The sequence below is a fragment of the Ruditapes philippinarum genome, unplaced genomic scaffold, assembly GCF_026571515.1.
Source record: "Ruditapes philippinarum isolate M1 unplaced genomic scaffold, ASM2657151v2 ctg5773_1_1_1_1, whole genome shotgun sequence".
In the NCBI taxonomy this organism is placed as follows: Eukaryota; Metazoa; Mollusca; class Bivalvia; order Venerida; family Veneridae; genus Ruditapes; species Ruditapes philippinarum.
The window spans coordinates 78,830-103,407 of record NW_026853206.1 but is presented as its reverse complement, the minus strand read 5'-3'; the positions used below and the strand labels follow the sequence as shown (position 1 = coordinate 103,407).

General features: G+C 33.1%; 2 protein-coding genes across 2 annotated transcripts; one reads left to right on the top strand and one right to left on the bottom strand.

Moving 5' to 3' along the window:
* Positions 1-3,942: 3,942 nt before the first annotated feature.
* Positions 3,943-7,235, bottom strand: LOC132736101 (uncharacterized). Its single transcript, XM_060723180.1, has 2 exons — positions 7,003-7,235; positions 3,943-5,712 (listed from the first exon to the last, which is right to left on the bottom strand). Exons 1-2 carry the CDS (start codon positions 7,059-7,061, stop codon positions 4,365-4,367), a joined length of 1,407 nt encoding a protein of 468 aa, XP_060579163.1. The 5' UTR covers positions 7,062-7,235; the 3' UTR covers positions 3,943-4,364.
* A 507-nt stretch (positions 7,236-7,742) lies between these two features.
* On the top strand, positions 7,743-18,117 carry LOC132736104 (ethanolamine kinase 1-like). The gene is made up of 9 exons (XM_060723184.1): positions 7,743-7,784; positions 9,061-9,186; positions 10,560-10,681; positions 11,711-11,848; positions 12,522-12,664; positions 14,844-14,927; positions 15,265-15,428; positions 16,217-16,290; positions 17,514-18,117. The coding sequence occupies exons 1-9, from the start codon at positions 7,743-7,745 to the stop codon at positions 17,584-17,586; spliced, it is 966 nt and encodes a 321-aa protein (XP_060579167.1). The 3' UTR covers positions 17,587-18,117.
* Positions 18,118-24,578: the final 6,461 nt, after the last annotated feature.

The following is a 24,578-nucleotide window of genomic DNA, read 5'->3' as shown; positions in this document are numbered from 1 at the left end:
GGCTGTAGGACTATACAGCCTATACTTCATGGATGTTTTCAGAGGATTTGCCTAAAAGAAAAGAAAACCAAATTCTAAATAGTTGTTATAATGTTAATTTAAAGATAAAATACTTTTTAATAAGCTCAAAATGTTATAACAGGTAAGTATTTTTCAAACACCCTGTACTTATTTATAGACCATGAAAATCACATGACAATCATGTGACCTCAGATAGCAGACGATGCAGGACCCCCCATGAAGCTTTTTTCTTTATTTGCAAAATTATTATTCATAGAGCTTTTTATTTTGAAACATGTAACAAAAGTATTAGTAAAAAGTTAAGTTTTATTCATTTCATTTTTAAAAGTAAATAAACTTACGTTTTTCTTGCGCATTTTGCAAAATTTTATAGTGTTCGATTAAAGTTAGGAACTAGGTAGTTTTATGAAATCCCGTGTGACGTCATTCCACTTCCGGCGGTGTCGCGGTAAACAAAAAACATAAAGTATCGAATTCAGGTCAGTATCGATTACACGTCAATCCACGATACATAATCGGTCTATATAAGTATATAAAGATATCTTTATATACATATATAAACCGATTATGTAAAATATTTGATTATGTGACTAGCGCCTGTGGATGTCACTTTAACTGCTTTTAGCAAAATTACTGTTTTAACAGCAATTCATCTGTTCATAAGTTTTTCTTATTATGAAAAGTTTCTCTGTTCATTTATATCTAGTTTGTTTTAGATCTATGGCTCAAACACAACATAAACTGTTTTTTATATATAAACACTGATAAATGGGTGATTTTTTTTAGTTGAAATATTTTGTTTTGCATTTTAAACTTTCTTTTGGGCTCAATGGCTATACAGTATACAGTACTGATATACCACTGCCTCCGGTATGTGCATTCAGGTGTTTGTATTTTAATGAAGATACCAATATGAGCACCTCAATTTATACACGTATGTGGTGTAAGGTTAATTAAGCTCATACAACTGCCTCCAGGATGTGCATTCAGGTCGGTACGTTACGATACCGAAATCAACTTTGCATTACCGAAATCAACTTATAAAATCACAATTAAGCGTTTATTATATTTTCAGGTGTTTGTATTTTAATGAAGATACCAATATGAGCACCTTAATTTATACACGTATGTGGTGTAAGGTTAAGCTCATCTAGGGGTAACAAATCTACCTGCTTCTCTATTTTACCTCTAACTTATTACAGGTACAAGTCACACCCAACATCCGAATCAGGGTCAGTTCCGCCCTAAAACGTACTCGGCCCCCGAGTCAGCTCGGCCCTATTCCAACTCGGCACGGGTCAACTCGGCGGGGACGGCCCACTTTTTTATTTATAAATAAATTGGTTTGTGTTATCACTCTTTATTGTTGGAACCACATAATTAATATATGAACTTATTTACAAATGTAGAAAGATATTTTCATAATTTTTTTATTACATTTAATTGGTAATGAGAGTTTTCAATGAGTTGGGTAATAAAAACTTATAACAGTCCATCCTTGTGACATTGCAAAATACATTGAATGTTAATAAATGCATTACATGTTGTTTTATGTATATAAGATAAAGAACATTAAAAATATTTTATACAATAAGTAAACACGTTTTTATTTTCATAATTTATTGAAGATTACTTTACAAACAAAAAGCATCAAAGGGAACTAATTTTTTATCGAATCTGCAAGAAGGAACGAAACAAATTTCTTATTCTACAGAAGTACAATGTACAGTTATATACATGTAATAATATACCAGATATTACTGGTATTACTCTTACTGCCTTGATAACATACAAGTACAGCTAGTTTTAAAAAAATGTTAATACGTTAAATATGTTGTTTTTTTTTTTGTTTTTTTTTCAAAAGTGGGCCCAGTTGACCTGTGCCGAGTTGACCCGTGCAGAGTTGGCATAGGGCCGAGTTGACTCCTATGTAAAGGATAACCAAATTAATGACATTGGCAAGTCTAAATTAATAATTGAAAGGTTTGTTACTCAAACTCCGGTCAGAGCCTAACTTTTTTCAAATGTATATTATGATATCTTAAATGTATATTATATCTTAGACAAGGTAAAAATGAGTACAAATATATCTCTCATCAATGAAGTAACTGAGAATACAGTATTTAGCATTTGTTGCAGTTGCCCAACAAATTGTGCGCCAGGGCTTAATTATAGACGATGGTCGGCCTAAAGACTGACATTTATGTTGTATCATGTTTGTAAAATCTGTAGGTCTTGCATTCAAAATATTGAGATTATAGTTGCAATAGTAATTATACTCTGTTTGAAGCTGAAAAATTGATGCCAATATTAAGTGTTCCCTTCACCATTGATCTTACAAAGGGTAACTAAGTATACAGTTAAAGTTTATTAACATAAAGTAAGTCAGATGATTAACATACAGTTTATCACTTATCTGTACAGTTTTAGGGACTTTCTAAAACATCGGCGTACAAATGTTTTTTTCATTATGTGTTGAACAAATATAGCCAATTTAAAGTCATGCATGTATATTGTGTAACAGTGTAAGTGTATCAATTACAAATGGACACACGTTCCTCACATGAGCAGAAAGGGCTCAGATATGACTTTTTGTGTTGTTAGAATGATGTATCTGTCATTGTCCAAAACTTATTTTAACACCTGGTGTCAAAAATGGAATAACATGGGAATCATATTTGTTGCGTTGACTTGTACTGGAAAGAGTTTTTTTGCATCTCTTCAGAAACTACAATACTCATGCTCTGAGCTTAGATATTTGCACATATTCCTGTGCAAAAAATAATTTAAATAAGGCTTTAATAAGGCTTTAGGATCAAAACTGGACGCGCCCTCGGGGTTAACATAGATTAATATTTGGAAATGTGTTTAAATCTGCTTCTGTCTCTAGTCGAGATATTTGACATGTAGCATTGCCTAGACTTGATAAACTTGATAAACATGTGTATGAAACAGATACTGAAAACATGTGATTTAGGTCTTTATTTTAACTAAAAGTGGAGAAGATCTAATAAACAATCAGCTCTTTTAGACTTGATGATGTTTTGACTTATTTGCCACTCAAATTTTTTTACAAGACTGAATAATTTCATATATTCATATTGTTACAGTATTTGTACATAATGAATTATTTTTTATTTCTTATTCCTATTGTAATAATCTAGCCCCATCAAATTATAAAACATGTATTTGATTAAGCTTAAAATTGCTTTTGTTATTGTGAAATTTAATGCCTAATGCCTAAGAAATGCTTTTATTTCTCAAAAACTGTTTTTGGTCAAAATTTTATAGTTTCAAAACAATTACACATTGACTGATTACTTTAAACTATCCTTTGTTACTGTTTCCTTAAATTTGGCAGTTAGCAAAATGATTCAGTATTTTTGGATGTAAAAATACTTTCATTTGTACTTTTATCAAATAATATCATTCGGCGCTATTTTCTTCAGGTAATAAAGATCTAACATGCTCAAAATCATTATTTAAAGTTTTGAACATTGCAAAAACATGAGAAGTAAAAATATTTTTGATGCAGCGACATTTCTGTTTCAAGGTTATTTTCACTTGACTGTAAACGCTATGGTTTACACTCCTGTAAGAAAATTTAATTTGTCATTAATTTGAGGAAGGTATTTTACTTTCTTGGATGGCATGTGGTTCTACTCATATGTTAACTTCTGCCTGTTCAGAAGGGCAACAGATGTCTTCCTCCTACAGTAAAAATTTGGGACTTCAGGTTATATTTTTACAGTGTATCATTGGAAAACCCAACCATTACAATGAAAAAAAAAGCTGAAGGGATTTCAGAGACTTCGGTCTGTTATATAAATTCTTTGTGTAACTTTGTTTTAGATTTAATTTTGTAAATTTCAAAAGGACTTCACTTCAGCATATGAGGACATTTGAACAATTTTTTACTAGCAACTTTATTGATAACATACAACTCGTAAAAGAAATCAAGAAATGTTTGTGTAATAGATATGTTAACTGTTGAGTGAGTGGACTTGCTATTATAATAATGATATTAAGAAAATATTAACATATAATTGGCATAAGAAAATTCAAATACAGCAAATAAAATAGAATAATATGGTATGAATACAACTTTTATTAAGAAATTGTTTCATTGCAAAAATGAGCACATTTTTAACTTTCAATGTAGTAACTTTTTTGAAGGAAAATAATCTCTGTGTAACCATTTATTATATACATGTTTATCATCACACTGTATATGTTTTCTGCTTTTTTTGTTTTTGTTTTTTTTTGTTACACTTTCATTCTTTCATTAAAGTTGTTACCATAAGCATGATTATATGTTTGTTTGTGTTCATTTACATAACTGATCAGATATCATACACTTCAATATTGTCTTCATTTACTCTGCTTATACACATCTTAGACATTTGTTGATTACAGCAAACTGACAGAATTCTTGATTTTCCACTGTCAGCTTTTATGACCTCCCCTATCAGCTGTCCATCAAATGTAAACTGTAAAACATTTTTGGAGGTATATCCAGATACCAGCACACTACCTGTTTCAGTGAGATGACAATATGTAGCCCCCTGTAATTGTTTACCATTAAATTTTGTAACAATCTGACCATTGTTGTCTAGTACTATCAGTCCTTTATTACCATCAGCAACATAAATCCTTGTAGCATCCTTACTGACAGCTAGAGTGTTTATGTAAGAGAACAGTTCATCTCCTGACTGGTCAATACTAAACTGTCTAAGTTTCCTGCCAGACATTGTGTAGATATAGACTGTTGTGAGATCAGAAATATATAAATCATTGTTTGCATATGCAAGACCAAGACAGTCAAAGTCAGTTTTAATTTTGTTTGTTTCTTTCATTTGTCTGTCTACAGAAATGAAATGAACTTCCTGCTGGGAAGATAATGTTACTGCTACTTGTGTTTCATTAATTTTACATATTTGCCATGGATATCCAGGTAGATTATAGCAATCTGTGATGGTATAATTGTGACTATCTAACCGTTTAAGCTTGTTGTTGTTGTAGTCAGCTAGGATTATTGTGTCATTTTCCATATAGCAGGCATTGGTGATAGAACAATTCGCTTCATCCAACTTGACGTTGACACAGTATGATTGTTCTCCTGTAATCTGAAGCAACTGGTCAGCAGTTTTTGTAGTTTTCTCTGTCAGCATGCCAATGGTTTGGTTTTGTTTCAGCTGTTGAAGAAGATTTCTGTTAGGTTTGAACTCTATGCCACTTACTGTTATCTTCATTTTGGTATCATTTATAAATTTGTTGGCAACATTTTCAGCATCTTCCCCCATCTTCACATGAACAAACAATTCAGCTTGATTTGGGTTTGGAGATGCTAATTTATCATTAGCTGATGTAACCTTTGCTTTGTGTGCTTGTAGCTGTTTGAGACCTTCTTCAATCTTGTCTTCAAGAAGTTTGAATTTATTTTCTATCTCATCTACAGAACTTTTCTCCAGCTTGTCAAGTTGGTCATTAATTTCTTGTCGGAATTTTCTGATATCATCCAGTAACTCAGCCTTTCTTTTCAGAAGGCTTTGTTTATCCTGTTGAAATTTGTTAGCTTGTACAGCAAGGGTCTTGGCTAATGCCTTCAGCTTTGTTTGAATTTCTCTTGAAGCCACTTGGTAAGATTTGTTTTGGATGAATTCTGGTATGTAGAATATATCTTTACATGATCTGGAAAAAAAAGGAATTAAGTCTGTTTAGAAAACAAATCAGTTTGTAAAAGCATCTGAAAGTAGAAGAATTGGTTATATACTATAACAACATGTTTTAAAAATGGGTCAAAGACAGAAAAGGCCGGGTTGCATTTGTACACCAAATATCATGAGGCTGTGATGTTAAGAAAAAAAAATTCCATTGACCCATTAATGTCGAAAATTTAATTCAGTAGGGTATACAGGAAGTGGATGAGCTACACACCTAAAATCGAATCCCACAGTATGGGACCATGTGTCAATGCTGTATGCCAAATATCAAGAGGCTGTGATTAGTAGTTTCTGAGAAAAATGTTACGAAAATTTCCTACCAGTGACCATAAATGTGAACAGGAAGTGGATGAGCTGCAGACTTGAAATCAAATCCCACAGTATAGGACCATGTGTCAATGCTGTATGCCAAATATCAAGAGGCTGTGATAAGTAGTTGCTGAGAAAACTGTTACGAAAATTTCCTACCATTGACCATTAATGTCGAAAAATCTAAGTTAACTAAGTGGATAAACAGGAAGTGGATGAGCGACAGACCTGAAATCAAATCCCACAGTATAGGACCATGTGTCAATGCTGTATGCCAAATATCAAGAGGCTGTGATAAGTAGTTGCTGAGAAAACTGTTACGAAAATTTCCTACCATTGACCAATAATGTCGAAAAATCTAACTAATTTAACTAAGTGGATAAACAGGAAGTGGATGAGCGACAGACCTGAAATCAAATCCCACAGTATGGGACCATGTGACAATGCTGTATGCCAAATATCAAGAGGCTGTGATAAGTAGTTGCTGAGAAAACTGTTACGAAAATTTCCTACCATTGACCATTAATGTCGAAAAATCTAACTAATTTAACTAAGTGGATTAACAGGAAGTGGATGAGCGACAGACCTGAAATCGAATCCCACAGTATGGGACCATGTGTTGATGCTGTATGCCAAATATCAAGAGGCTGTGATAAGTAGTTGCTGAGAAAACTGTTACGAAAGTTTTTCCCCGCCGCCCGCCCGCCCAGACGCCCGCCCGCCGCCCAACATTCACCATACTATAACCCGGGTTTGCACCAGTGCAACCCGGCCAAAAATTAATAATTTATCTTATTTACTTGTTAAGTTTTATTGTAAACATGTTAAAAAAATCCGGAAACAAAGTGATCCCTTGGAAGCATTAATCACAACAAAATTACATGAAAATTGCACACTTAGTTTGCAGTAGCTAGAATGAATATGTAATGATCATAATGCTTAAAGTTACCTGTGATCAATTGCCATACATGTAGTACAGCCAACATTATCATGATTCTGACAGTACATATCAATGTGTTTATGACTGTGTCTGTCACATCTCTCTGCTGGTGCCCTCGGTAGACCTTTACTGGTTCCTGACTTAAACTGAGATTTATCCAACACCTTGTGACCAGCTAATACAGGCACTTGATTGTGAATTTTTACACATTTTATACAGAAATAATCATGACAGTCTACACAGAATTTGACAGTCTACACAGAATTTTTCACCTTCAGTGTTTTTACCTTTATTTTTTTTACACATTGAACATAATACATCAAATATTTCATCAGAAAGAATATCCGTATTTATTTTTCCACCAGTAGCCATTTTGTTGAAAATCTTGTTGAAACCTGTTTACTCAGTTGATCTATTCAGCGTCTAAATATATATAGCTTGTCGCAGTTATTTCATTGTGATTTTGAAAATATTTTTTGTTGTAAAATTTTTATTCCAACCTGTACATTTTCATTGTCTCTAACACTGCTTTCTCAACAAAATTGATTAAACCTTTCCTATCTTATACAAATAAACCCTCAGAAGTTGAACCTCTGTAAATAACGTTAATGTCATGAATGTAGTAACCAAAACATATCTCTCACAATGTATTCACCACTTTAAAATATTGATTTCAAATTATTGATCCGTTGTGCTTATTCAACCAATAATTGTCAAACTTTATAAAAAATGTACCTCTCAAACATTTGATGATTATTGTGAAATATTTGGACCAGGAAGTGATTAAAAAAGTAAATAAATGTTTTGTCATAATTTTTTTTGTCCTAAATTTTTTTTTTATTAGCCTCAAATGAAACAGAATACCCAAAAATAATGATCTGTTTTATTTATTTTTTTAGCTCATCTGAGCTTGCTCAGGGTGAGCTTTAAGGATCATTTAATGTCCGTCTTCACATTTGTTCATTTACACTCTAGCGGTCACATTTTTGCCTCAATCATCATCAAACTTGGTCAGGATGCTTGTCTAGGTAATTGCTCTGATGAGTTGGAACATGGATCATCTCGGATGAAAAACTAGGTCACAGGAGATAAAAATAGAAAAATCTTGTTAACACTCTAGTGGCTTCTGTTTTCATCCAAATATCCTGGAAATTTGTCTGAAAGTTTGTTTTGATGATTTCTAGGTCAAGTTTAAATATGGGTCACCTTGGTTCAAAAACTAGGTCACACCACCCTAATATGGAAAAACCTTGTTAACACTCTAGTGGTCACATTTTTGACTCAATCATCATCAAACTTGGTCAGGATGCTTGTCTAGGTAATTGCTCTTTCTGCTTGCATGACTTTGAACATTGGTCATCTCGGATGAAAAACTAGGTCACAAGAGCTAAAAAAAGAAAAATCTTGTTATCACTCTAGTGGCTACTGTTTTGATCTAAATATCCTAGAAATTGGTCTGAAAGTTTCTAGGTTAAGTTTGAATATGGGTCACCTGGGGTCAAAAACTAGGTCACTGCCAGAATATAGAAAAACCTTGTTAACACATTTTTTAGGCCACATTTTTTACTCAACTGTCATGAAACTTGGTCAGAATGCTTGTCCTGGTCATTGCTTGGATGAGTTTGATAGGTCAGGTGAGCGATATAGGGCCATCTTGGCCTTCTTGTTTCAATAAATAGCTTCCAATATTTACTATACATAAGCCCTTGGCAAAAACGTCAGCCAGGGGAGGTAATACATGCTATGTGCAAGGGGTTTAAAAAATTTATCTTATAAATAATATGAAATCAGAAAACAATGATATAACCTTATTTTTAAAGCTGTTTTTCAAAAACTTCTCTATTGATAGTTTTACCATATCAGTGTTTTCTCCTTTAAACCCCACATTGTTTTATACAATTTAATATAATGTGAAGTTAAATTGGTTTGACTTATAAAATGAAGGCCAATAAAGCTGGAAAGTAGCCATAAATTACGTTGTCTGCATGTCACTTAAACTAGCAAAAAAGAAAAAAATAACAGACTATGCCATTATTTGATTATTAACCACTGTATTTTCATCCGCAGGTTTTTACCGGAGGTATTTCTAACCAATTGTACGGTTACTATCAGGAAGGTAATTTTGAGGAAAATGTAATTCAGGTGAGGACAGAGTTTATGATAGACAGAGATGTTGAAAAACAAAATATACAGGTAAACTTTGGTGTAAAGGATACTTTCAGAAACCTTTGGTTGTCCTTATATGTAAAAATTTTGTGATTTAACATAGCCTTTAGCACCTGCTACAAACAGGCTTTTATAGACAGGAGTCTTATTGTATCATTATTTTTAGCTCAGCTGTCACAAAGTGACAGGGTGAGCTTTTGTGATCGCTTTTCGTCCGGCGTCCGGCCGTTCGTAAACTTTTACTTTAAATGACATCTCCTCATAAACCACTGAGCCAATTTAATCCAAACTTCACAGGAATGTTCCTTTGGTGGTCACCTTTAAAAATTGTTCAAAGAATTTAATTCCATGCAGAACTCTGGTTGCCACGGCAACAAAAAGAAAAAACTTTAAATATCTTCTTTTAAAGAACCCAAAGAGCTAGGGCTTAGATATTTGGCATGAAACATTTTCTAGTGAGTGTCTACCAAGTTTGTTCAAATAAAAGCCCTGGGGTCAAAATTGACCCGGCCCCAGGGGGTCATTGATTTTCCCTATATGCATATAGTAAAAACTTAAAAAATCTTCTTTAAAAGAACTCAAAGAGCTAGAGCTAAGATATTTAGCATGAAACATGTTCTAATGGATGTCTACCAAGTTGGTTCAAATAAAAGCCCTGGGGGTCAATATTGGCCCCGCCCCAGGGGGTCATTGATTATCCTTATATGTGTATAGCAAAAACTTAAAAAATCTTCTTTGAAAAAACCCAAATAGCTAGAGTTTAGATATTAAGCATGAAACATCTTCTAGTGAGTGTCTACAAAGTTTGTTCAAATAAAAGCCCTGGGGTCAAAATTGGCTGCCCCGGGTGTCGTTGATTTTCCTTATATGCGTATAGCAAAAACTTAAAAAATCTCCTTTGAAAAATCCAAATAGCTACAGTTTAGAAATTAAGCATGAAACATCTTCTAGTAAGTGTCTACAAAGTTTGTTCAAATAAAAGCCCTGGGGTCAAAACTGGCCCCGCCCAAGGGGTGTCATTGTTTTTAACTATATGTGTTTTGTAAAAACTTAAAAAATCTTCTTTTAAAAAACCCAATGAGCTAGAGCTTAAATGTTAAGCATGAAACATGTTCTTATTGATGTCTACCAAATTTGTTCAAATAAAAGCCCTTTGGTTAAAATTGGCCCTGCATGGGGAGTGGGAGAGGTCATTGTTTTTCATTTTATGTGTGTAGTAAAAACTTAACATCATGAAACATCTTCTAATGGGTGTCTTCCAAATTTGTTCAAATAAAAACCCTGGGGTTTAAACTGGCCCCGTCCGGGGGCCTAAATACAGGTGAGCGACCTCAGGGCCATCATGGTCCTCTTGTTGTATGACCTATAGCTTAACTTATAAACCAACATATATTTTCTAGCTTCTAAGTGCAGCCGGAAGAAGCCCACCTCTTTATGCTTCATTTGACAATGGCATAGCATATGGTTTTGTACAGGGTTGTACCCTTGATGATAAAACTATACGTGATGAAAAGATCAGGAAGTAAGCCTTATATATCTAAACTAATTCATAATTGTTCTTTTATACTTGGATTTTATGTTTAAATATAGTTTGACATTAATTAGAAAAGACAAGCTTATTTCAGAAATAAACATTGTATATCTTAATTAACATACAAGAATTGAATTGAAATAAATCTGCATTGCATATACGTACAATGTTATATGGCTCTTAGCCTTTGTTACTGTGTGTCAAATTTTTATGTGCTTCTGTTCGGGATATCGACATGATATTATCAAAAACTCAAATGAGTATGAAATAGGGCATAATTATGTTATTAATAACCAAATATATCAATGCCCGAATCTCAGGCTATATGGCTCTGTGCATAAAAAACCTGTCAGCAGATATGAATAAACTTAACATGCTAAAAGCAAAAGTGATTCGCTTTTGCCACCAGTAGAGAACCAGGCCAGTCTGCCAATTTGTAGTCTGACCAGGCTCTCAACTGTGTGCTGATCAACCTTGATATCCCCAAAATTGATAATGGAATGTTCTAAAAATGGTAGCTGGACAAGTCCATTTCAGCATGATGCCCAAAATTTTTGTTTTTATTTATTTTAATGTAAATGCATTATTTATTGATTTATTAGCTGGACTATTTGAAGAATAGGGAGAGATATTGCACTCACCAAGGCTTCACTGTCACACTTTGGTTAAGTTTTTTTTTTGTGTACAAGTCAGTACCTCCAAAATTACTGAAGGGGAATAGGTTGAAACTTTACACACTTATTTAAGAGCATAATAGAATGTCACTATCCAAGGTCCATAACTCTAACATGGATTTTGACCAAATTATGGCCCTTTATAAACTTTAAGGGACCATTCCTTTAATTTTAGGAAAGGGTAAAACAGCATTTTAGCAAAAACTGAAGAAAAAGCTTAATGAAAATCGAGTTTTAGTGATAAACTGTATGATTTTAAAGAATTTTTTGGATAGGTGACGCAGCTCTTTAAACAGCCCTTCCTAATGAAGGAAAAAAATCCTAAATACTTACTTCTTTATACCAGATTGATAGCTGAAGAGATGATAAAGGTCCATGCAATTATACCAGAGGGTAGGCAGGTGGTTTCAGCACTGTGGGACACACTCTATAGATTCCTGGATTTGTCTCCTGAAGGATTTGAAAACCCCGAGAGAAATAAACAGTAAGTTCTGTGTATTTTAGAGAAAGTTCTATACTGTTCAAAAGATTTTTATTCTTATTTTCTTTAGGTAGGCTTATTTCATTTGAAATATCTGTTTTTATTAAGCTATGTGATACTTTAACTGTTTCTACCCATGCAACCAAGGCAGACTATGATCATCTGCCACATCTGTCTTGTTATTGTCTGCACTGGTTGCTATTTAGTCAATACTTATTTTGAAATTTTCCCTAAACAGAGTAATAGTTTTGTCCAGATTGAAAGATGGACAAGTCCATTTAAGATATTTAAAATGTTGCAGATTAACTCTTTTTTTTTCTTCTTTTTTTTTTGAGTTTTGGAATTTGTGTCATCTTTTCTGAAACGGCTTATCTTATCACACAAAATGAACATCTGTCTGCTGTATAATAAACAGTCCTATCAGTTCCTTCAATTATCAACTTGTTGACCAATCAATAGCTTGCAGCAATATTGACATGCTATGCCACCAGTGTTGACCAATTAAATGCTAATGCTAATTGCTAAAAGGTGCCAGTATAGAGTCGGGCCGGCCTGTCTGCTGACACAAATCTTACTAGACTGCTTTAATTTAAAATATTTTTATAGTCAAATTTCTTAACCTGCTGAATTTGTGTAATGGATTTGCCAAGCTTTTGTTCAACTTTTTTCTCAACAGATATCTTGCAAAGATTAAGCCAAAAGACGTGTTAAGAAAAGAGTTAGATGAACTTCGTGTACATCTAGAGGCGCTTAACTCCCCTGTTGTGTTCTGCCATAATGATCTTTTGCTCAAAAATATCATTTACAATGAAGAAAAAGGTTAGTGTACTTAGGGCATTCATCTTTAATAAAAGGGCATTCATCTTTATCAAAGGCTTGCTGTATTTTTTTTTTTTGCAATATGTTGTTCTATTTTACCATGATAAAATGGTTTGCTCAGAAAATTAACTCTTAGATTTTACTATGCACATATGCATTTAAAATGTTTCTTACATCTCAAATGCGTGTGTAGTATATAGAGGATATTGAATGAGTGTAAGTTCAATTCTGAATTTATTGAATGAGGTGAATAAAGTTATATTATGCGAGCCTTTGGTAAGCATAATGTTATTTTATTCAACGAGTTCAATAAATTTAGTATTGAACTTACAAGAATATAATATTCTATTTATCACATATCCAAAATAAAGAGTGTTTAAAAAAAATTTTAATGAAAAAGAGTCATTTTTCAATGATGCACCTATAGTGTAAGCCTTACATATAGCATGACTTTACACTTTGTTTGTAAAACGCAAATGACTTTGCATGGCCGTGCAACACCATTTATACGAAGTCGCAAAATCAGCATGAGTATGTGAGAAAAAGTATTATGTAGTGGTTATATTATATTAAAAACAAGCAACATCATGTGATCAATATGTTAATTAAGCAACAACATTGTATTGATAAATATGTTATATTTGACGTGATAGGAAACATAATAGAATTAGATAATAGATGAATCTGCAGGGATTTTCAATCCTTTGATATGAGTTATCTTACATAATGTTAGTGGCTCTACTCAGAAGTGTATTTGTGCCTAAAATAATGCACTTAGGGGCACCCCAGAGGTATTCGTCCGCTAGTAACGCCTGAAAGATGTCATGTGATGTTTACAGTGTCGGTTAACTAAAACCCTAACATAAAAGTCTGTATAACCATAGGTAAATTTCTATGCAAATGACACGCCTTTAGATTCTATAGATAGTAAAGCAATAGCATTCAAGAAATGAAACTAGATTTGGTAACACATGTTTGAGTGTAATACATGCCATTTTGTAAAGAAATCTGTATGAATAGTGAAATATTATGCACATGATTAAAACAACATAAAGAACTGTAGAGACAGCTGTTTGATGTAGCAATATAACAATATTGTGGAATATTTTTGTATAATAGTTAGTTGGGGTTTTTTGCATGTGCCTTGTATTATATTAATTAAACTGCTTTCCATGAACTTAGAGGAACAATTGACATTTAGTTATTTCAGGGGCAGGACTTGTTTATATATTGATTAAACTGCTTAAGAAACAACTAACATAACTTATCACATAAACCGCGGCGCAGGAGTGTAATAAAACCATTTAATAAAAACAGTATTACACTAGACGTTATTACACTGTAATAACACTTTCACGTGACGTCATTTGCACTATAAACATAGCGTTAAAGCGCGCTAATGTTAGCGTTACACTTTAGGAGCGTCAATGAAAAATGACTCTTGTCAACAGTTTACTGTTCTTATTTTATATACAATGTATATGATAAATAGAATATTATATTTGTGTAGATTCAATACTAAATTTATTGAACTCGTTGAATAAAACAATATTATGCTTGCCAGAGGCTTGCACAATATGATTTTATTCAACTTGTTCAATAAATCTAGTCTTAAACCTACACTCATTCAATATCCTCTATATATAGCATTGATGATTAAAATTCAAAACGTTTATATATACAAACTAGTATTGAAACCAGCCTATAGATTTTAGATTATTCTAATAGCAAAACATGTATTCTTTTTAATGTTTGCCTATTATTCAAGGACATTCAAAACTTTACAAGGAGTCATATACAGTGAGGGAGATAAATTTATGTAGATAAAAATATAAAAAATATCAAGAATAAATAAAATTTAAAAAAAAACACTTCACCTTTAATCTGCGGGAGCTGAAAGTGATTAGTCTTTGCCACCTGCACTGTCAATTATTGTAGTTTAGTTCTGAAGTCCCTTTAACTAACTTTAATCTAACTTTGAATAGACTGTTCCAAAATCAAAACTAGGCAAATTCATTATTGTCAAATTCAGAAGTTTTATGGTTAAATATTTTTTACTCTTGTCATTGAGATATGTTAGTATACTCCACTTTTATAATCTTTAGTGGCCATTAATTCAATAGATTCTTAGGACTGATAAGCCAAGACTTACTGTAACATACTAAAATTTTATTTTCAGGTTGTGTTTATTTTATTGACCACGAGTATGCCATGTTTAATTATGAACATTTTGAACTTGGAAACCATTTCTGTGAATATGCAGGTATGTTGTTATAAAATTTAGAGATAGGAAAGTATTTTTGTCAATGTTTATTAGAGTTGCGTATCACTGGTAAAAATGTATTATCATATTGCCAGGAAATCTGAAAATCGGCACGGGTATGTGAGAAAAAGTATTATGTAGTGGTTATATTACATTAAAAACAAACAACATCATGTGATCAATATGTTAATGCCGGGAAATTCTACATTATTCAGGATCAAGCACTGAGAATAGTCAAGCATGTGGTCCTACCATCAGCTTTTTAATTCATATTAAAACCAAAAGGTAATGTTTATCTCTGTGTCTAGGATTAATTAAAATTTATGTGATATTTCAGGTGTAGATAATCTGGATTTCTCACGATATCCGGATAAAGCATACCAGATAGAATGGTTACGTTATTACCTTCAACAGTTGGCTAAAAGTAGAGGAGAAAATCCAGAGGCAGTCACTGATAGAGATGTTGAAATCTGTTATGTGAAGACCAATAAATTTGCGCTGGTAAAGATGCACTTGCATATTAACAACATTTTTATTTTATAGCTCACACAAGGTTAACATACAATTATTTGCTATTTATCCAATAGTTCTTGGGTTAAGATTTGTTTCTCTAAAACCCATACCATTATGTCTTTAAGGACAATCACGGACCTTAATTGTCAATTTAGGTCCGTGGGAGAATAAAGTGCTTGGTTCACAAACAAAAGATTTGCAGATTTACAGAACAACAGGGCTGGGAGTCATAACTGGGTCTTATCCTCAATTTTATGGTTTAAATCACCACAATCTTTGAAAATCAACAGATTTACTTTTGTCTTTTATTGTTTCCTCATGGCTGATAACGAGATTTATATATAGCCATGCTACACAATGTCATTTGGTGTAAGTAATTTGCATATCTATTCAGCAGGTTGGTGGCTACTGATTCTACCCATGCAGCCAGTGCAGACCAAGACCATGATCTGCACTGTTCACTATTTCAATTACTACACATACAATGTACTTATTTTGAAATTTCCCTAAGAATGATAAATTGTTTTTTTCCAATTCAAAGATGAAGAAAGAATGAATGTCCATTTACATATAAGTTAGGTTAACAAACAGTATAATGACTACAGTGAGCTGGAAACATGAAGTGTCCGAGAATAACAAACTTTGATTGTTATGGTACAATTCAATTGTTTTGTGTTGCATTTCTATCTTTATATTTTATTTAAGATGATACATCATCATGCCACATGCATCAAAGTTTAATATTATTTCTTATTCTTTTAATCATTAACTTTCAGGCTGCACATTTGTTTTGGGGATTTTGGGGACTTGTTCAGTCAAAACATTCAGCAATAGACTTTGGATTTTTAGAGTAAGTATTTATTTGTTTTACCATTTCTTTTTGAAAAAAAAACATAGAACATTAAAAATTTCATTGTCTAAGAATAAACTGGACAAATATTTTTATCCTAGGGTTATTGAAGGAATAACTTTTGTTTGTATTAAGTGTATTTTATTATGTAGTCAGTATAAAAGAATTTATATACCTTAAACAGTTCACCTTCTTTAGTATATTTTATTATACAAATGTATAGTCAGTATAAAAGTTTTAATATACCTTAAACAATTCACCTGCTGAAACTAAAATGTGTCAAACGTGACTCGATAATATTGGTAGATCAGTTTTTGCATTTTGATATTGAAGTTTATTTACTTTGAATGGACTGTAACATGTTCACATTTAAAGCAAGGCAAATCCATTACAAAATACAGGTTAAAGGCTCAAATATTTAGTTCTAAGATGGCAAGAAGATATTTAATTTTTTAGTAACCTAGTCATCCTAGTGGTTAAATTTGTTGACTTCAAACCACTCACTACTATTGGTTCAATTCCCACCAGGGACTTTGGAATATTCATGTGAAGAAGATATCCATCTAGCATACAGAACTTCCATGGTTCTACATTTTGTGCCTGAAATAATGCACAGTGGGTGTGTGTTGGGGGAGATAGTGGTTCAGAGTTCTTCCTTCACCAGTAAAGCTTGAAAGTTGCCTTATGACCTAGACTGTGTTAGTTTGGCTTAAAACCCAACCAGAAACAAGTAGTTTTAAGGGATTTTTTTATCAGGATACTGAAAATGAGTAGCCAAAAGTAAAGAACCTAGTCAAGCAACACATGTATGAAGACTGTTTTTGTTATATACTGGTGACGTAGGTCTCAAGGGGTCAGACATATGTATGTTTGTGCCAGCCTGCTTGCATGCGTGCGTGTTTATATGTATACATGTTACATCCTGGCTAAGTGAGTAAGGCCTGCTGTGATGATTGGAAATTTTTCCAAATAAAGAAGCAACCTTTTCTTTTGCTATGATTAGTTATTTTGTGCTGTCAGTTTGTTTAATGCATGAATAATGAGGGTAAAAGGCCGTTATACCATCTATATAGCAATTTAGTGTAGAAATGAAACACTACAGTAAGGATGTCTCTAACTTCAGCAAAGATGTATTATAAGTCATAACAAACAAAAAAACTGAATATGATATATATATAATATATATAATTTTATTTATGACCTGTAATTGTTTCTTTTTTCAGTTATGCAGAACTAAAATTGAACGAATATTTTGCCAGAAAAGAAGAATTTTTAGCATTGGAATTACCAGCATAATGCTAGCCTATTCTTAGCTTTATTTCCTATATTAGAATTACCTCAATTTTATTGATTAAGTTTATTAGAGGATTCGGTTAATTAGAGTCATTGTTTTAATCAGTATTGTGATGGGTTGTCTGTAATCTAAATTTTGGGCATTAGGTACATGTTAATTGAAATAGATATATTTATATAAAATGTTCTCTAACAAACTCCCCTCATTTAATAAGCATCCAATTTTCCTCCCAAACTTTTTAACAAAGAAAAATTTTAGTTATCAAGACAATAGCTTTAATTTTCTAGCTTGAAGGAATTAAGCACAATTTTTAATTACAATCCAGCTGAAACTAACTCAAAGACAGTAAATAGGGGCATTTTTTTTTTTTTAATTTTTAGAGAAGATACGGTATTCTTCAAATTTTAAAGTGTGGTAAAGACTTGTGCTTAAACTGGAGGAACCGAAAGCGACTAACCTTTTTCACCAGTAAAGAGCCATGCCAGCTTGTACATCCGTGCAGTCTGGCCAGGCTCTATACTGTTGGCAGATTAGTTTTAGTATTCCTAAAAATAATAATTGATAGTATATTAGCCATTTAAGAAATTAAGCAGGTAAATTGTTAAATAACTATGTATTTGTACTCTGGACATTTTGTTATCCATTGTTGTAAATGGTAATATATAATGGGATATATATATATATATATTGGCAATGTATCATAGTTATTTAGAAATTTTAATAAACATATACAAAGTACTTGACAAAACTTATATGTGCTCCTGTTACAAATCTGTTGGAGAAAAAAATATATCTTCCAAAAACTTTAATACTGTTCGCAGCTCAATCTTTGTATTTTGTTAAGGAATTCCTTAAAACTGAATTGGACTGTTCCAAATTCAAAGCAGGGCAAATCCATTACACACATTTAGCAGGTTTATCTGTCGTCTGCTGGAATAATTTTGATGCAACCATGCAAATCAATTTAATAAAGTTACAACAGTCAATACTTTCATAAGTTTCTCTCATTCTGACAAGAGATATCATAAGTACGCACTGACAGAGTTTGTGTAAGTTTTGTCTAGTATATATAGTATAATTATAGGACTTTCATATTGAACTGTACACAGCTAGAAAAAACATATAGGACAAGTCACCAGGCTAGTCTTATATTTCTCAAGCTGTTTTGTACATGTTGAATAACCTACATTGTATTTGTTAGATATAAATTTTTATGCCCCCACTTTGAAGAAGAGGGTATATTGCTTTGCATTTGTCAGTCCGTCGGTCCGTAGACCAAATGGTTTCCGAGTGATAACTAAAGAACCCTTAGGCCTAGGAACTTCAAACTTGATATAGTGATTGGTCTTGACCAGCAGATGACCCCTATTGATTTTAGGGTCAAGGAGTCAAAGGTCAAGGTCACATTGACCTTTTAGGTAAAAACCGTTTCCGATCAATAACTAAAGAACGCTTAGGCCTAGGTACTTCAAACTTAGTATGATGATTGGTCATGACCATCAGATGACCCCCTATTGATTTTGGGGTCAAAGGTCAAGGTCACATTGACCTTGTAGGTGAAAACGGTTTCCGATCAATAAATAAAGAACGCTTAGGCCTAGGTACTTCAAACTTGGTATCATGATTAGTCATGACCAGCAGATGACCCCTATTGATTTTGGGGTCAAGGGGTCAAAGGTCAAGGTGACATTGACCTTGTAGGTAAAAACGGTTTCCGATTAATAAATAAAGAAGGCTTAGGCCTAGGAACTTCAAACCTGGTATGATGATTGGTCATGACCAGCAGATGACCCCTATTGATTTAGGGGTCAAAGGTCAAGGTCACATTGATCTTGTAGGTAAAAACAGTTTCCGATCAATAAATAAAGAACCCTTAGGCCTAGAGACTTCAAACTTTGTAAGATGATTGGTCATGACCAGCAGATGACCCCTATTGATATTGGGGTCAAGGGGGAAGGTCAAGGTCACATTGACCTTGTAGGTAAAAACGGTTTCTGATCAATAACTAAAGAACGCTTAGGCCTAGGTATTTCAAACTTGGTATGATGATGGGTCATGACCAGCAGATGACCCCTATTGATTTTGGGGTCAACAGTCAAGGTCACATTGACCTTGTAGGTTAAAACGGTTTCCGATCAATAACTAAAGAACCCTTAGTCCTAGGAACTTCAAACTTGATATAGTGATTGGTCATGACCAGGAGATGACCCCTATTGATTTTTGGGTCAAGGGGTCAAAGGTCAAGGTCACATTGACCTTGTATGTAAAAACGGTTTCCGATCAATAACTAAAGAACCCTTAGGCCTAGGAACTTCAAACTTGGTATGATGATTGGTCATGACCAGTAGATGACCCCTATTGATTTAGGGGTCAAGGGGTTAATGTCATAGTGACCTTGTACTTAATGACCGTTTCTGACCAATAACTCAACAACTCAAGTTGCCTTGGTTGATATTATTATGTGCTTTTGGTATACACATTTGAAGGTCTTATGTAATATAACAACTTGGCTGTCATTAATGAGGCCTATGTGATTCATAGAAATTATGTATATATTATTTGGTAAGATTTTTAATAACTTTAGTTGCTGCACACAACCTATGGGGTCACAATAATTATTACCTTGTGACTAGTCATGACCAGTAGATATTAGATAACCCTTATTAATTGCTTGTTCACTGGGTCAGAAGTCATGCATAATAACCTGATCACATGACAAATTGGCTGCCGATAGGGGGCATACATGTTTTACAGACATATCTTGTTTTATATATATATTTGTTTATTCTGCATGTAAAATGTTACCCTATATTGTTATGGTCTGATGATCACATGCAATTTCTACGCTTTAAGAAGAATTTATTTAGACAATTCTGTCATTAAGACCTTTCTTAAAAGGTATATCACAAGCGACTGTCCAATAATGGATAATTATGTTGGATGCTACATAGTCCAATATGGGATTATATTGGATTGTCATGTGATACAGTTAGTGGTTGATTGCTAATAACTAATATAGAATTTAAAATGTGGGACCACGTTACTTTCATATTCATATATATATTTACAATGACTAAGGTAGTATACCAGTACTGTCACTAGAGCATTAGCTGGGAATATGAAAATAAGGATGTATAAGAGGTTGTGTATGATCCTTTCCTGTTTCTATGAGAGGTGTTGCTATGACAACTTATAATAACTATATGTTTGTATAGAAGTTTTTTATGCTCTCTGTATTTTTCCTTTATGGAGGTTAAATTTGCTGTTTTACCTCTTCGTCCAGCTCACTTATGTGCCTTTTTCTCATGGCATATTCATTTAATGAAATATGTTTTAGATATTTGATTTGCTGATACATTCCATACCACTTTGAGTAAGGTGGCCAAGGTCATTCAGACTATAGGTTAAGTTTTCCTAATTGTAAGCTTATTTATTTGGTCAAGGTCACTGATGCTATAAATAGGTTTTCCTAGTTTTTCTATTTTGTAAGGTTATTGATTATGTCAAGGTCATTGATGCTATAAATAGGTTTTTTCATCTTTTTCTAATTATATGGCTATGTGATTAGCTTTGTCAAATTGACATGAGGGACATTCATACAAGATTTGTTTTATTATAATGATAATTATTATCATTAAATCAATACTATTTGATTTATTGCATTTAATGTATATGCATTGATTTATCTTTAAATATTAAAACAGTCACTAGTCAATGTGGATTTTCTGTATCTATTCAGAATGGTACCTTTATTTACATTTTAAAACATAAATTGTGGTTGATATTTTTGCATTTAAGTTTTTGCATTTGGTTGTTGTTCAGAGGATTTTGCTCTGGAAGTTAAAGTTGTTGTGAAGTTTTTACTTTGGGGAGATTTAAAGAGATTATTGCTCTGCAGAGTGGGGCACCTCTGCAGAGGTTGCAGTTGTTAAGCTATTGCCTTAAAAATTATACACATGCTGCTTTATTTATCGCTCAGAAATAAATATATATCATAACATGTATTTTATTTAATCCCTAACAACACTAAATGTTGTTAATGGACTTGTTCGTCTTTCATTCTGGATAAAACCATTTATCATTTTTAGGTAAAATTTCAAAACATGTACTTACTGGCAAACAGCCAAAAACAAAAGTTTGTTTTGTATTAGAATTAGTTAATATATAGATCATGAGTAAGAGAATATTTAGATCATGAGTAAGATGTCAATGATAATCCTTAATCTGCTGGAACCACAACTAATTTTCCTTTGTTACCAGTAAAGAGCCAGGCAAGCCAGCATGTTGGTGCAGTCTGACCACTGTGGCCAGGCTCTATACAGTTGGTAACTCAATTTTTGTATTTTGATATTGAAATACCTTAATTTTAAATGAACTGTTCCAATTTCAAAGCAGGGCAAATACATTACACAAGTTAGCAGGGTTAACAAATTGATTTGGCCATTGTTAGCATTATTAATTGTGTTATGGCTTTAAATTGTTTTTGTGATTTCAATTTATAACCTTTTAATTCAGGGTATTTGTGATTTTTTTATTAACATTGCTATTTTTGATTATATTTGGATTTACTGGATATTTTTAATATGAAGTTCACCAAAATATATTATATATAAATATATTTGCTTTTTTGTTCTTTCTTTTTTAGCCAATCTGAGTTAAGTGTTCTTTGGTGAAGTTTTGTGAAGGCATAAAGTTTGCCATCTTCTATCACAGCCACAAAGTATTAAGGAAAAAAATACAAACCTCAATACATCAAAAGCCATTGTGAAGATTTTCATCAAACTTTACAGGAACGAACCTTAGTCCTATAAATGTTAGATACATGTTAGTCATGTAGTTCATTTCTACATGAATTTTTTTTTTAATTAAAGAAAAGTTTTAAAAAAGGAAATTGGAAAACAAATCATCTTAGATTAGATATTTGGTATAAGGCATTGTGCCATCAAAAGTTGTATGACTTGTGCAACCTGGCCCCTACCTCTTTGGTAACAGTTGGACTGGAACTGCCCCATATATAGAAATAAATGTTTTTGTTAGAAACTGCACGAGTTAGAGCTTGGAAATTGACGAGTAGTACCCTACAGAAGTTACATCAATCATAAACCTTGTTCCGCTAAGACCTACTAAAGCAATGGGAGCTATAGACCAATTTTCGCTGTCAATCATGTCACTAGTATTGTTAGTTACCTCAGCTTTTATAGCAATAACAACAGCTTTGCTATCACTTTTGTCTGAGGGCAATAACTACTGAAAAACGCACACTTTTACAGTTTGTTGTTATATTTGCACATAGTTGTACCAGGTATATAATACCTTTAAGAAACTTCATTTGAACCTTGGGCATTATACAATTGTATTTTATCCCATTTTTGACCTATAACTGTATCAGTTGTTTCAGTTAAGAAATCCTTGAAATTCTGTAACCATTACCTCTAGGCCAAGTCTGCAGTGCCAGATGCCCCGTACTTATATGGGAACAATACTTATATAGGACTTTTTTGTCATGTATACCAAAGATGGAAGTGAAATGTTTAGCGTACCTGGTCGCCAGCAGAGGATATCGTAGAGTACAAGCAGCGACTTCCAAATAGAATTCTGAAGACCTTGTATGGGTGATTGATTTTAAAGCATTCTTTTCCTGTGTTTACGTACCGTTTAGAAAAATAAGTCTTGAAAGTTATGATGTAAAATAAAAGTTTACAATAATAAAATCAGCTGACAACTTAGTCATTGACTCCAATTAAAATCTATATATCCCTAGCGATGTAGATCGTTCTATACCAGTCGTTATAAATTTCAATGTAGAGAGTAAAAAAAAATATGATTCCTATGCAATCCATAAAATTTATTTAGATCTACATTTAATTTATTACGTAAGTGAAAAGATTATAAATAAAATACTGTTAAAACTATAGTTTCATCCTAAAAATTTCGGATGATAGAAGAATAGAAGAGCATTGTATCTGCACTGTCGGTTTGTTTTCGCGCCAAAAATACCTCACGGTGTACGTGCCGTGTGTGTATTTGGCGAGGATTTGCTGGTTTCAATATCAAAGTTCCTAATATTCTCTGGAATATTAGCGGAAGATTTTCGTTGATCTCAGATTTATATGATTTTAGCGATAAAAATAAGTGTAATACAACAATGCACCCATTTCACGTGCATTTTGGGTTCATAACATGCGAATGTAGCACTCAATCTATATATGTTTTATGGCGATCGTTATCTTTCAAGGTAGCAGAAAAAAATCTTTAAAGCTTTGTTAATCTTCATAAAGAGAGAAGAGAGAGGGGTGAAAAACACATAGCTAATAAAATATAAAACAAACCGGATCTTCTCTCTTCCCCGCGGTACGTGCACGACGTGAAGGGCATCGGAAGAAGATTTGGAGCTTGGCTGATTCATCACCAATGATCCCTTGACTGGTAAAGATCCGAGCATATAGAGTAGATCCTGGAAACAAACTACCCCTTCGTCGCTCGGGAGTTAAGCTTCTATCGTAACTTACCACCTTGACTAAAGCCGAGAGAATTGCTCAGCAAAGTAGGCAGGGACGACGAGGAAGAAAAGTGTGCTGGGGTTCTGCGTGACCCCCAAGCACAGAGAGTAACGGGTTGAAAGACAGGCCCTTTGCTTGGCACCAGCAGCTCTTTTCAATGCTACCTCTTTTCCATATTGTCTCGGGTTATTCAGGTTCTCATTGGCCGCCAAACAGTGAACCCCACTCATATCTTTGGCTTATACACTGCTTTTTGGAGCTGTAATAAAAGTAAGACAATGTAGCACAGACATCTCTAAGCTGCCCGTCCCCTCTATCGTCCTCAGTATCCAAGAGGCCAAAATATATTATTTCCTGGACCTTATCAATCAGGAGGTAAAAGTTTTATTTTTAAAGGTTATAAACATCTTAGGTCTACATGTATAAAAAGTTTAATATACATTTACATTTTGTATATAATGTAACGCAAAACAAAAGATGAGCCAATTTTCACA

Coding starts and splice junctions, on each gene's coding strand:
- LOC132736101 (XM_060723180.1), bottom strand. CDS start 7,061: ATGTACTGTCAGAATCATGATAATGTTGGCTGTACTACATGTATGGCA. Junction 5,713..7,002: donor TGTATGGCAATTGATCACAG/GTAACTTTAAGC, acceptor TTTTTTTTCCAG/ATCATGTAAAGATATATTCT.
- LOC132736104 (XM_060723184.1), top strand. CDS start 7,743: ATGATTATTGTGAAATATTTGGACCAGGAAGTGATTAAAAAA. Junction 9,187..10,559: donor TTGAAAAACAAAATATACAG/GTAAACTTTGGT, acceptor TATATTTTCTAG/CTTCTAAGTGCAGCCGGAAG. Junction 11,849..12,521: donor AACCCCGAGAGAAATAAACA/GTAAGTTCTGTG, acceptor TTTTCTCAACAG/ATATCTTGCAAAGATTAAGC.